Source organism: Scyliorhinus torazame, chromosome 14 (assembly GCF_047496885.1).
Source record: "Scyliorhinus torazame isolate Kashiwa2021f chromosome 14, sScyTor2.1, whole genome shotgun sequence".
In the NCBI taxonomy this organism is placed as follows: domain Eukaryota; kingdom Metazoa; phylum Chordata; class Chondrichthyes; order Carcharhiniformes; family Scyliorhinidae; genus Scyliorhinus; species Scyliorhinus torazame.
The window spans coordinates 192023326-192037209 of record NC_092720.1 but is presented as its reverse complement, the minus strand read 5'-3'; the positions used below and the strand labels follow the sequence as shown (position 1 = coordinate 192037209).

At 42.6% G+C, this 13884-nt stretch overlaps 1 protein-coding gene across 1 annotated transcript in view; it reads left to right on the top strand.

The window, feature by feature from the left end:
• Window positions 1-13884, top strand: part of LOC140389103 (uncharacterized) — a 383180-nt gene that overhangs the window by 74558 nt on the left and 294738 nt on the right. Inside the window, exon 17 of the mRNA XM_072473262.1 lies at window positions 12155-12181. Coding sequence (XP_072329363.1) covers window positions 12155-12181 — 27 coding nt within the window. The remainder of the gene's footprint in view (window positions 1-12154; window positions 12182-13884) is intronic.

Sequence of the window (13884 nt, the reverse complement as noted above, 5' to 3'; positions counted from 1 at the left end):
GTCGTTCTGGTGAGACTGGAAACGAAGCAAGACGAAAGCTCGGGCTGAGACAAGTCTCAGTGGTTTGAGGGGAGACAGATAAAACCTTAAGGAAATTTAGAAAAACCACCAGCAGAAAGCAAGGTCAGCAGTTTTAAAAGCGTTTTTAAAATCCGTGTGGGGAGCTCTGTTCTTACCTCCGAAAGGCTGTGATATTCTGCCGGAGTTGGAAACAAATGTGAATTACATAGGACTGAGACTGTGAGAGACTGCTGAAACCAGGAGTTCTGACTGAATGGCACCACCGGAAGATCCTTGTTAGCTGTCCAATGGGTGGTTCCAATCACTCCACATCCTGGGAGGACAGACTGCTGCTGCAACGATGTCAGCATCCGAAGCAAGGACATTCATATTTCAATTCATATTAATCCTCTTATTGTTTGTTCAGCTACCCTCCCTATTTGTCTGTATTGCATGTGCATGGTTAGAGGGTGGGATGGTAAAAGGGAGGAGTAGTAGATAATCTAGCTGTTATTCTATTATAAGTATTGTATGTCTTACCACTATATTTGTTGAAAATAAGCAGTTGTTGTGTTTCACTTATAAATGTAGCGCCAGTAAGTGGTTGAAGCAGTCTCGGGTCAAATGTGAATCAAATTGAAGGAAAAAACATACAAAGTGGCAAATATTAGTGGGAGACTAGAGGACTGGGAAGTCTTTAGGGGACAACAGAAAGCTACTAAAAAAGATATAAAGAAGAGTAAGGTAGACTATGAAAGTAAACTTGCTCAGAACATAAAAGCAGATAGTAAAAGCTTCTACAAATATATAAGACAAAAAAGAGTGGCTAAGGTAAATATTGGTCCGTTGGAAGATGAGAAGGGAGATTTAATGATAGGAGACGGGGAAATGGCTGAGGAGCTGAACAGGTTTTTTGGGGTCAGTCTTCACAGTGGAAGACACAAATAACATGCCAGCGACTGATGGAAATAAAGATATGATAGGTGAGGACGTTGAGATGATTGTAATCACTAAGGAGGCAGTATTAGGCAAGCTAATGGGGCTAAAGGTAGACAAGTCTCCTGGCCCTGATGGGATGCATCCCAGAGTGTTAAAAGGGATGGCTAGGGAAATTGTAAACGCACTAGTGATAATTTATCAAAATTCACTGGACTCTGGGGTGGTCCCAGAGGATTGGAAAGTAGCAAACGTGACACCACTGTTTAAAAAAGGAGGTCGGCAGAAAGCGGGTAATTATAGGCCGGTAAGCTTAACTTCGGTTGCAGGGAAAATGCTGGAAGCTATCATTAAGAAGGAAATAGCGCGGCACCTGGAGGGAAATTGTCCCATTGGGCAGATGCAGCATGGGTTCATAAAGGGTAGGTCGTGTCTGACTAATTTGGTAGAATTTTGTGAGGACGTTACCAGTGCAGTAGATAACGGGGAGCCAATGGATGTGGTATATCTGGATTTCCAGAAAGCTTTTGACAAGGTGCCACACAAAAGGTTGCTGCATGAACTAACGATGCATGGCATTGAGGGTAAAGTGGTAGCATGGGTAGAGGATTGGTTAACTAACAGAAAGCAGAGAGTGGGGGTAAATGGGTGTTTCTCTGGTTAGCAACCTGTAACTAGTGGGGTCCCCTCAAGGATCAGTGTTGGGCCGGCAGTTGTTCACAATTTACATAGATGATTTGGAGTTGGGGACCAAGTGCAATGTGGCAAAGTTTGCAGACAACACTAAGATGAGTGGTAAAGCAAAATGTGCAGAGGATACCGGAAGTCTGCAGAAGGATTTGGATAGGTTAGGTGAATGGGCTAGAGTCTGGCAGATGGAATTCAATGTTGCCAAGTGTGAGGCTATCCATTTTGGGAGGAATAGCAGCAGAATGGATTATTATTTAAACGATAAGATGTTAAAACGTGCTGCTGTGCAAAGGGACCTGGGTGGCTGGTGCACGAGTCGCAAAAAGATAGTGTGCAGGTGCAACAGGTGAGTAAGGAGGCTAATCGAGTTTTGTCTTTGATTACTAGAGCGATGCAGTTCAATACTAGGGAGATTATGCTGCAATTGCATAAGGTGTTGGTGAGGCCACATCTGGAGTATTGTGTTCAGTTTTGGTCTCCTTACCTGAGAAAGGACATATTGGCACTGGAGGGAGTGCCGAGGAGATTCACTAGGTTGATCCCAGAGTTGAGGGGATTAGATTATGACGAGAGGTTGAGTTGACTGGGACTGTACTCATTGGAGTTTAGAAGGATGTGGGGGATCTTATTGAAACATATAAAATTGTGAAGGGAATACATAGGATAGATGCGGGCAGGTTGTTTCCACTGGTCAGGGAAAGCAGAACTAGGGGGCATAGCCTCAAAATAAGGGGAAGTAGATTTAGGACCGAGTTTAGGAGGAACTTCTTCACCCAAAGGGTTGTGAATCTCTGGAATTCCTTGTCCAGTGAAGCAGTTGAGGCTCCTTCTTTAAACGTTTTTATGAAAAAGATAGATACCTTTCTAAAGACTATAAGGATTCGGGGATATGGTGTACGGGCCGGAGAGTGGAGCTGAGTCCACAAAGATCAGCCATGATCTCATTGAATGGCAGAGCAGGCTCGAGGGGCCAGATGGCCTACTCCTGTTCCTAGTTCTTATGTTCTTATGTCACAGAAACGTTATACGTATTATTAGATAATTCACATATATGTGGAAGGGAAATCGCGCTTGAATATTACGTTTTATATGATGTACGTAACACTATATGAGGGAGGTGTAGCTTCTTTCAATTTTCAAAAAAGTAAACATTCGACAAGTTGACATGCACCAACACGTCATTGCACAATACTATGTTCCATCTGCTTGTGCTCAATAGCTTTGACTGAGATACGGATAATGACAAAAAAAGAGTTGAGACACAGGATTGACCGGTTTTGTCTAAAATGTATGTTTGGGCTTCCGCTATTTCCAATCAGTATCAAAGACCAGCTGACGATACAATAATCATATTTTTCAAGATTTTGACTCTGGGTGGGAACACATGCCTTGTGGGTCTCGTGAACAAGGCATGAAATTATCCAGGAAAGTAATGGGCAAGAAGGAGGCCATTGGGATATAATGTCGAAAATTGCGCTGATATCCACCGTGTAAGATAAAAGCAAAATCATGTCTGACGGGTGAAAGACTGGGACATTTTTGGACCCAGAGTCGCCTGGTGGTCTTTGCTCACACATGAAGAACGATAACGTGCAGAAAAAGTGAAAAATTCGAAATGGATGTTACATGTTAACATTTAATAAATAAAGCATTGCAATATACAATCTCTATAGTGCAGAAGTCGACCCTGGAGCCCATAAAGCCTGCACCGACCCTCTGAAAGAGCACTTTATCGAGAACCATGCACCTGCCCCCGTAAGCCAGTATAACCCTGTCAAACAATGACGAGACAGAGTACAGGAATGAGATAGAAAATCTGGTGAACTGGTGCGGAAGACAATAATCTCTCCCTGAATGCCAGCAAAATGAAGGGGATTGTCACCGACTTCAGGAAGCGTAGTCGAGAACATGCCCCTGTCTACATCAATGGGAACTAAATAGAAACGGTCGAGAGATTCAAGTTTTTAGGTGTCCAGGTCGCCAACAACCTGTCCTGGTCTCCCCATGCCGATACTATAGTTAAGAACGCCCACCAACGACTCTACTTACTCAGAAGTCTAAGGAAATTTGGCATGTCAACTCCAACTCTCACCAACGTTTACTGAGGCATCATGGAAAGCATTCTTTCTCCTTGTATCACAGTTGGGATGGATCCTGTTCTGCCCAAGACCGCAGGAAACTACAAAAGGTTCTCAATGTTGCCCAATCCATCACGCAAAACAGCATCCCATCCATTGACTTTGTCTACAATTCCCGCTGCCTCTGAAAGGCAGCCAGCCTTTTTAAGGACACCACGCACCCCGGACATACTCTCTTCCACCTTCCCCGTCGGCAAGGAGATACAAACGTTTGAGGTCATGTCCCAACCGACTCAAAAACAACGTCTTCCCTAGAAGTCCATCAGAATTTTGAATTTGACCTACCTTGTATTAAGTTCATATTTTCTCTACACCCCAGCTATTACTGCAACATTGCACTCTGCAGTCTCTCCTTCCTTCGCTATGTACAGCATGCGTTGTCTGTATAGCATGCAAGGAACAATACTTTTCACTCGAGACAAATCAAATATCCCTGGACACTGAGGGCCAATGTTATAATGCCTGTCCACATAACCTGCATATGTAGGACTGTGAGAGGAAACTGGAGCACCTGGAGGTAACCCCCATAGATGTGGGCAGAAAGTGCAAACACCACACAGACAACTACCCAAGGCCAGAATTGAACCCGGGTCCTTGGCGCTGTGAGGCAGCAAATTAAACCATTGTGCCACCATTCGGTCAATACAAATAAATTGCATTGCAATTACATATGGACATGGTGTGGCAATACGAGAAGTTCTCTACACAATTTTGCTCTATTTAACTGGCAAACAATATTCTTCCCTTGCAGGAAATGCAACATATATACTCTGCACTTTTCCAAAAATGCGCACGTGAGCCATGATTGACTGGAAAAGACGTACTTCCTCGGGGTTTAGAACAGCCGGTATTTGATCTCAATGAAATGCATGGAATCTAGAAGGAATATTTTATGTAAGATGCTGGGTGGACGTTTTTCCTGTTTGGATGTTTCAGAACGAATAGTCGTAGTCCTGAAGTAAGAGAACAACCTTTATGAAAAATATGAAACTGTTGCATACGTAATATGCACACTGACTCGCTGACATCAAAGAAAAGGCATATTTTTCTTCTTCATAGGATGATGGCATCAGGGAGAAAGCCAACATTTGCTGCCAATCCCTATTAGCCCTTGATATTTTTATGCTCAATATGGAACAGCTGCAGTCAATCTGATGGAGGTGCTCACATAGTGCCAAGGTGTTTATACAGCTGCAACGAAGGAATGCAGATATAGTTCCAAGTCGGAATGGTGGGTGGATTCGAGGTTAACCGGAAGGCGCTCATCATTCCATCTGCCTTCTGCCCTTATCCTTCTAAAATTTAGAGATCATGCTGTTGAGTTCGCATATGCATTGCTCTTATTTTTCCAAAAAGTAATGGAGACCAGGAAGGTCCAATTATCTTGCAAATTAGCGAATGCAACTCATCTGGCAAGAAATGAGGGAGACAGAGAGCAGGACGTTACAGGTTAGTTCACCAAAAGTCTGTCTTGGGAATATGTTGGAAACTAGTATAAAAATGGATATTGCTGGGCACGTGGAAAATCTTATTTCAATTCAATAGAGCCAAAATCATTCTGTGAAAGGCAAGTCGTGCCTGACTAATAGTTTAGAGTTCCTTGATGATGTGATTTTGGAGATAGAATCCAATGTGAGAAAATGTGCAACTGTCCATGTTGGAGTGAACAATAGAAAAGCAGCATATTACTTAAATGGAGAAATATTGCAGTACTCTGTGGTACAAATAAATCTGAGTTGCCGGGTACACGAATCACAAAGCGTACTCTTTCAGGGACAATGGTTTTGCCTTAATTGCAAGTGAAGTTGAATATGACAATAGGGATGTGATACTACAGTTGCACAATACATTTGTGAGACTACATGGGAGAACTGTGTACAATTTTGTTCTTTCTCAAGAAGATATAGTTGCATTTGGAGCAGTTCAGACAAGGTTTATCTGAGTATTTCCCTGTGTTAAGGTGTACCTTAAGAGGACACTGAGGGCAGTTTAGAGCGGTATGCACTGTAGGCGTGACGAATGAGAGGTGAGGTTATTGGAGCACATGAGATATTGAAGATATTTACTGAGTGGGTGCTGAAAGGTTTCCCTTTGTGGGAGATGTGAGAACTAGTGCACGTAGTTTAACCATAATGGGGCTCTCGTTTAAGACACAGATCAGATTTATTTTCTCCCTCGATAGCCCGTGAGTCTGTGGAAGTCTCCTGTAACGAGAGCAGTGAAAGCAAGATCGCTAAATATATATTAGGTAGAGTCATATAGACTCTTGTCTAACAAAGGAATCTAAGGGAATACGGTGCAGGAATGAATTGACACCACAATCAGATAAGCCATGATTTTATCATATGCGGAACATGAAGGACGGGCCTATTACTACTATTCATTCGTATGTTCGTACAAGTGCTTTTGACGGAGGTTTGGGGAGTTGTATGTAAGTGGTGGAGATAGTGCATGTTTTTGATGATCATGACTGACGGAACGGCCTGCTTTGCCCCGGATTTCGTTAGGTTTATTGAGCACTATTGAAACAGAAATCATCCAGAACCAGCTCGAGATAGATCCTCCTCTTTCCTTAACATTGTTGTGAACACCGTACCTTTGTGTTTTGCACTGCGGTGCTGTGTTCCCCCATCTTTCCAGGTGGAGATTATGTGACACCAGCTCCTGCGGTTCGCTGATTAATTATTTACCAATGTTCACAACAGATCAGCTGCATACATATATATCATTTAAACCAGTCGTCATGCGATGTTTCAGCAAAAACAAACTTGCAAAAACGTTTGGCGGTAAACAAACGTTCAATCGACGATCAGACGGCCAATCAACAACCCACTGAATTTCAGTCTCTTGAAAACAATATTTTAGCAATGTCAATCCACTACTATCCCTTCTCTAACAGATTACTAAAGTGGACAGTTTTGCTAATATCCTATTCAATGACAAACCGTCGAAAGATCTGCAAGACCGACACAAATTATAAGTTCAATAAGTTAATTCGAACCAGCAAGCAAGCATTTTCAGTTTGGTTATGACATTCAATTTTGATGGGCAAAAGATCAGCATGGTATTATGCAAGACCCAGTAATGTCAAACAAATAAATTTATGTATTTCAAACAGATCTGATTATTTTTGCCGAGGATTCTGAGCGAAGACAGTGAAAAATAGTCTACCCGTTTACTAAATGTCGCATTGTATTGGAAATCTTGTTTTATTACTATTTGTTCATGAGATCTGGGCGTCGCTTACAATGTCAGCAATTGTTGCCTATGCCTCATTATCATGGATTTGGGTGGCCTACAAGGACATTTCAGAAGGCAGTTGAGCATCAATGCTGTGGTTCTGGAGTCACCTATAGGCCATACCAGATAATTATGGCAATTATCCTCCCCAAAATGGCATTAGTGAAACAGATACCATCATTAATGAGAGTATTTACAGATTTATTAACTGACTTGTAAATTCCAACAGCTGTGGTTGTTGGATTGGAATCTGTGTCGCCAAGGAATTATCATGACTTGTGGATTTCTAGTACCGTAACATAATCATTTGGGCATAGCGCAATACGCGATAGCAGCAGAAGTAGGCCATTCAGTCCATCGAGTCCTCTCCGCCGTTTAATTAGACTATGAATGAATTAGATCATCAATCAATATTTATGATGTTATTTATTAAAGCATGGGACTTTTGATGATTGAAAATATACCATCATTTTCCCAGAAGCGAATGTGATTCCTCTTATTTCATTTTTTGGTGAAATATCGCAGTCCATTGAAATAGAAATACCAAGGACGAGGGAAAGAAAATATCACACCAAAAATTTAAATATTTAGTATGTTTAAATCTTATTAAGTTATATTTCCTTTAAATAAGAGTTATTAAACAACTGTAGATAACACAATTCAATGCTCAACTATGGAAAAATTGCTGGAATCCAGGAAACAAATTTAGGAGGCAAACGATCTTGATTGATTGATTAATTGTTTGGTTAATTTGATTGATTGATTCATTGGTTTATTGTCACATGTACCGAAGTATGATGAAAAGTATTTTTCTGCGGCCCAAGAAACGTACACAGTACGTACACGGTAGGCAAAAAAGAAGATAGTTACAGTGGATGCGAAAAAGCACATAGTATATCGACAAATAAATAATTAGTTACAGTATGGAACAAGGGCAAAATAACAAAACAAATGCAAAATAAGGATGAGCAACATAGAGCATCGTGAGCAGTGTCTTATAGGGAACAGATTAGTCCAAGGGAGAGTCGTTGAGGAGTCAGGTAACTGTGGAGCAGAAGCTGCTCCTAACTCTGGACGGGTCTTCAGACTTATGCATCTTCTGCCTGATGGAAGGGCCTGGAAATGCGCAAAGCCTGGGAATGGGAGGTCAATGGCCATGGTGTCTGCCTTCCTGAGACAGCGGGATGTGCAGACAGAAGCAATGGGAGGGTGGAAATATTCTGTGATACGTTGGGCTGAGTTCGCCACACTGCAGTTTCTTGAGATCGTGGGCCGAGCGGTCGCCATGCAAAGCACCGATGCAGCCAGATAGGATGCTCTCCGTGGCACATAGAATCATAGCATTTACAGTGCAGAAGGAGGCTATTCAACCCGCCGAGTCTGCACCAGTCCTTCAACAGAGCACCCCATTTAGCCAACACTTGTGACCTATCCCCGTAACCCCAGCTAAATTTTTTGGACACTAAGGGCAATTTAGCATAGCCAATCCACCTAACCTGCACAACTTTGGGAGGAAACCGGAGTACCCGGAGGAAATCCACGCAGACACGGGGAGAACGTGAAGACTCTGCACAATCAGCGACCACAGCCAGGAATCGAACCCGGGATCCTGGAGCTGTGAAGCAACTGTGTTAACCACTGTGCTACTGTGCTGCCCATCTGCAGAGGTTTCTGTGAGTCGATGGAGGCATGCAGAATTTATATAGCTTCCGTCGTGCAGAATTTGTGGGGCTTTCTTAACTTTTGCATCAACGTCAGTGGACCAGGACAGTCTTCTGGTGATGGTGACCCCAGGAACCTAAAGCTATCGACCATCTCCACTTCGGAGCCATTGATGGCGACAGAGGCGTGTGTCATACTGTGCTTCCTGAAGTAGATGAAGTCGGGCAGCACGGTAGCATTGTGGATAGCACAAATGCTTCACAGCTCCAGGGTCCCAGGTTCGATTCCGGCTTGGGTCACTGTCTGTGCGGCGTCTGCACATCCTCCCGTGTGTGCGTGGGTTTCCTCCGGGTACTCCGGTTTCCTCCCACAGTCCAAAGATGTGCGGGTTAGGTGGATTGGCCATGCTAAATTGCCCATAGTGTCCAAAATTGCCCTTAGTGTTGGGTTGGGTTACTGGGTTATGGGGATAGGGTGGAGGTGTGGACCTTGGGTAGGGTGCTCTTTCCAAGAGCCGGTGCAGACTCGATGGGCCGAATGGCCTCCTTCTGCACTCTAAATTCTATGATGAACAGTTCCTTGGTTTCGCAGAGATCGAGAGAGAGGTTATTTCGGGTACACCATGCAACCAAGTGATCTTTCCCGTCCTGGACACTCTGATACGCTAGCTTGGAGCTAAGTGTGCATTGTGTTGCTTTAATTTGTCTATATAAATCACCAGAAACGGGTAATGATTATATAAGATCAACAGTGTCTCTGTTAGCCAACGTGACTGGTTACAATTCTGCAGGAGAGCAGGCTGATGCTGTGAAGTCATGGACATTTATAGGTCGTGGTGAATTTTTCATTCTCTCACTCAGAATAGTTGCATTTAAATGTGCAAAACCATTAGGATCAGTACATAAATTCATAAAGATATGGATGGAAGACGTTATTTCATACCTTAGGAACATCTAGGTAGATAGCAGGAGATGCACTTTGGGACGACTATCAAAGCAATGCAATACACAATGAACGCTAGGACGCTGCGAAGTACAGAAGACCAAAGAGATCTTAGAGCGATTGCCAAAATATGCCTGGACAGGTCGATAAGGTGCTTCAGAAGGCATATGGATGTCTTACCTTTCTGAGCCAATGCATAGAGTATAAGAGCACAGACGTTATGATGGAGCTGCGTGAAACATTTATTAGCTCATAGCTGGAGTATTGAATGCAGTTTTGTTCGCCACATTGTAGCAAGGAAGTAATTGCATGAGAAATGAATCAGAGCAGATTCACGGCGATTTTCTCTGGGTGGGAGACGTGCAGCCTGAAATAGAGGTTGGTTAGGTTTCAGTTATTTTCCTTAGAGCAAAGAAGGCAGATTGAAGTGAAGAAATTATGAGGGACGTAGGTGGGGTAGATAAGAAGAAATACTTCTCCTTAATGTAGGAGTAAATTGCCAGGGGATATAGATTCAAGCTAAGGGACAGAGGTTTAAAGTGGTTTTGAAAAAGAAAACACAGGGTGATGAAAATCTGCAACTCACTGCCTCAAAGGGTGGTAGAGGCAGATACGCTCAAATTGTTTAAGAAGCATTTAGTTGAGCACTTATAGCGCTATAGTATACAAGGCCAAGTGTTGGAAAATTGGATTTGAATGGATAGCTGCGTGATTGCCGTCCAAACATGATGGGCCAAAAGGGTTCTTTCTGTGCTCTCAAGTTCTATGACATCATATTCACCTCCGGCTTTAATCGGGCCCTATTCTATTAAGTCGCTTGCCCAATATTCAGTTCGTGTTTCAGTTACTCGCAGATTAGTTTTATTTTCACGGAACACATTTTGTGGCACACCAAGTGATCGAGTTGTGACGTTGTTTTCCAAATAACAAAATCTCCCATTACACTGATTTGAGTAGAAAGTAAAATCCGGCGCAAATCTGGTTTGCAGTTGATCTGGTCAGTTCCCCTATGGATGAGTCGATTATTTTTATCTCATTTATTTCGCATTAACCAGTCTCCAAATACGAAACAAAAGCTCCATTCTTCAACGTGTACAAATCACTTCAGTCAATACTTTCAAGGGACATAGGAACAGTAGTCGGCCATTCAGTACCTCAAGACAGTCCCGTGATTCAATGAGATCATGGTTCACCTGTGATCTAACGCCATATACCTGCCTGTAGCCCATAGTGCCTTAATATATTTGTTTATCAAGAATCTATCAGTCCCAGATTTAAAATTAACAACTGATCTAGCTTCAACCATTAGTTGTGGACAAGAGTTCCAAACATCTTCCACTGTTTGAATTAAGAAGTTCCTCCTATTACCTCTCTTGTACCGCTTAGCCCTAATTTCTAAACTATGCCCCAAGTTTTAAAATCTCCAACCAGTGGAAATAGTTTATCGTTATATACCATGTATTTCCCTGTTACTTTCTTGATCACAGCACCCCTTAACCTTCTATGTTCGAGCGAAAACAGGTCCAATGTGACTAATCTCTCCTCGTAACTTCACCCCTGTAATCCAGGTATCACTTTTTTAAAACTAAGATGCACTCCCTCCAAGGCCAAAATGTCCTTTCTAAGGTGAGATGGACAGAACACAGCACTCCAAGGGGGGTCTCACCAGGGTTTTGTATAGTTGCATCATATCTCCCGTGTCTTTATTTTCCAATCCTTTAAATATGAAGGCTAGCATTCTATTATGCTTATTGATTATTTTCTGCACTTGTTCCAGGCATTTTAAGGACCCATGCACCTGAACTCCCAAGTCACTTTGGACATCCACTGTACCTAACCTCTTTCGGTTTAGAAATAACTCAGCTTTCTCCTTTTTTAGTCAAAACGGATAACCACAGTCTTGCTTACATTAAATTCCATGTGCCAAAACTTTGCCCATGCTCCTAGTCTGTCAATATCTCATTACAATTTGGCGCTGTCATCTAGGCTGTCTACAATGCCACTTAACTTTGTATAGTCCACAGATTTCAAAATATTTTCAATGCTATCATTCGAGGCATTAGTGTATACTGTTAATCATTTAGGACGCAAAGCAGATCCCTGTCTTCCACCAGTATCCACCTCCTGCCAATTGGAGTAATTATCCATTACCATCTTCTGTGCAACCTGCCACTGAACCAATTTCCTAACAATGTCAATAATTTGCCCTCAACTCGGTGGGCTTCCATGTTCTTTAACAGCCTCTTGTGTGCGACTTGATCAAATGTCCTCTGGAAACCCATATAAATGGCATTCATAGATATTCCCCTGTCCGCCACTGTCCACTTCTTCACAACGTTCAATGAGATTTGTTGGGCCTAATATTGCGTTAACGATTCAATGCTCTTTTAAAGATGGCTATATATTCCTAAATGCAGCACGTTTTCAGATGATTATACTAATTATTAGCCAACATGTCAAAAATTTAACAGGACCTATTTTGCAACCAGTTGATATATCATAGCGACATTATTTGTAACAAAGTGAACGCCATATTCACTACACAGAAGACGCGTTCAGCGAGAAAGAAAGGGGTAAGTGCTCATAAAGAAACCTGAAGTTTGCATTGAACTTGGTGATGTTAGCCAAATATTTATAAGAATTGCGATCATCCTAAATTCACATTCGTACAGATTATTCAAACTATTGTGGCTTTTACAAAGAATGGATTGTCAGGTAATGCTACACAATAACATTATCAGCGTGCAGACTATAGAAACGTTGCCAAATTTGCATAATATTGAGAAGGATGGCATTCCAGTCGCCCCACTAACCCCCTCCACCCACGCGCTTTCATTATCTCGTACTTTCGTTCCTTCATTCCTTAATTGATATCTGAATATTGCGGGAAAGCGACACAAGTCGCAGTTTCCATTCTGCACTCAGCAAGTCAAAGGATCACAGCAAATTGTACCGCAGGAGAAAAGGATGCTGAACGTTGATAATTGGAGTCTGATAGGCCGAAGCATCGTCACAGACATGGCAGCGGGCAATAATACTGTTCCCAAGTTCTATCTAATTCAAAAGCTTGAACACTTTCCTTTGGTTCACAGAGACCGAATCATTCGGTGTGAATATACACCCGTTCTAACACCCGTAAAAGAGCCAGGTCGTGAGCTATACTGATTAACTGTCAGGGAAAGTTACGATACCGAACAGCGCACTCCGGAATCTTCAGCAATCGTCGCCCAATCATGGAATCACATGTTTGTTTTGGCTTTTCCAGCACAGCATTATGCCTATTGGAAACAATCAAAGGAAATAATGCATGATTCGAGTGACCAACCATAGGGATCAACGGTCTATGTACCACGAATTGCACCAACAATGTAATTCATATTCAACGTTGCTCAATTTTGTAGCCAAATATATAGTGGGGCAGAAAACAACATTCCCTTTGTCCCACATCCCACCAGTTCAGACAAAAATGACCTCTGTTCAAATTCTCGATATTTTTCCCTTTCCATGGCAAATTGAAGTTGACTCCGTGTTTTCAGGTGGAGTTATTGAACCCACAGCATTGCCATCGCTCCACGTTACGAATCAGCCGTCCAACGAACTGAACCAATTGACCCCGGATATACTGTCCTAAATGGAAATTGGCTGGCCAACAGGATGCCGAGAGGAGTCATCAATGGGTTCTTTATCTTGGGCGTGATCTACCGACTGTTCACGCCGGTAGGATATTCCATTCCCACTCTGGCGCATGGGTTTCCCGGAGTCGAGGGGTACAGTCACCGGGAAATCTAGTTGACAATGGCAGGGTCGAAAAATACCGCTGGTGTCCTTGTCAGCCACCAAAAACATGGGGCGGGTTTGTCGGCAAAACCCTTCCCAGGTTTGTAATCACGGTTGCCACGGGCGTGGTGTGCTGAGACCTCAACAATTTGTCCCTATACTTTGGAAGACATTCGGAGACGTTTTACTAAATTAATACCCGAATGAGCTGCCTGTTTCGTGAGAAAGCGTTGAACAGACACGCTTTGTATCCACTGGAGTTCAGATGAGTAAGGTGTGACTTGCCTGAAACAGAAACAAACCTGAGCAATGTTTACAGGGTGGATGTTGCCTGGATATTCCTTCTGGTGCGAGAATCTAGAACTGGACTACCCTGTGTGAAAGTAAGGGATCGAGCATTTTGAAAAGGAGAATTGGCGATGTGTTTTCTTTTTCTTAGACGATTGGTTCTGATTCTTTGACCAGCTCTTCCTAAAAAGTCATTGAATATATATTTTAA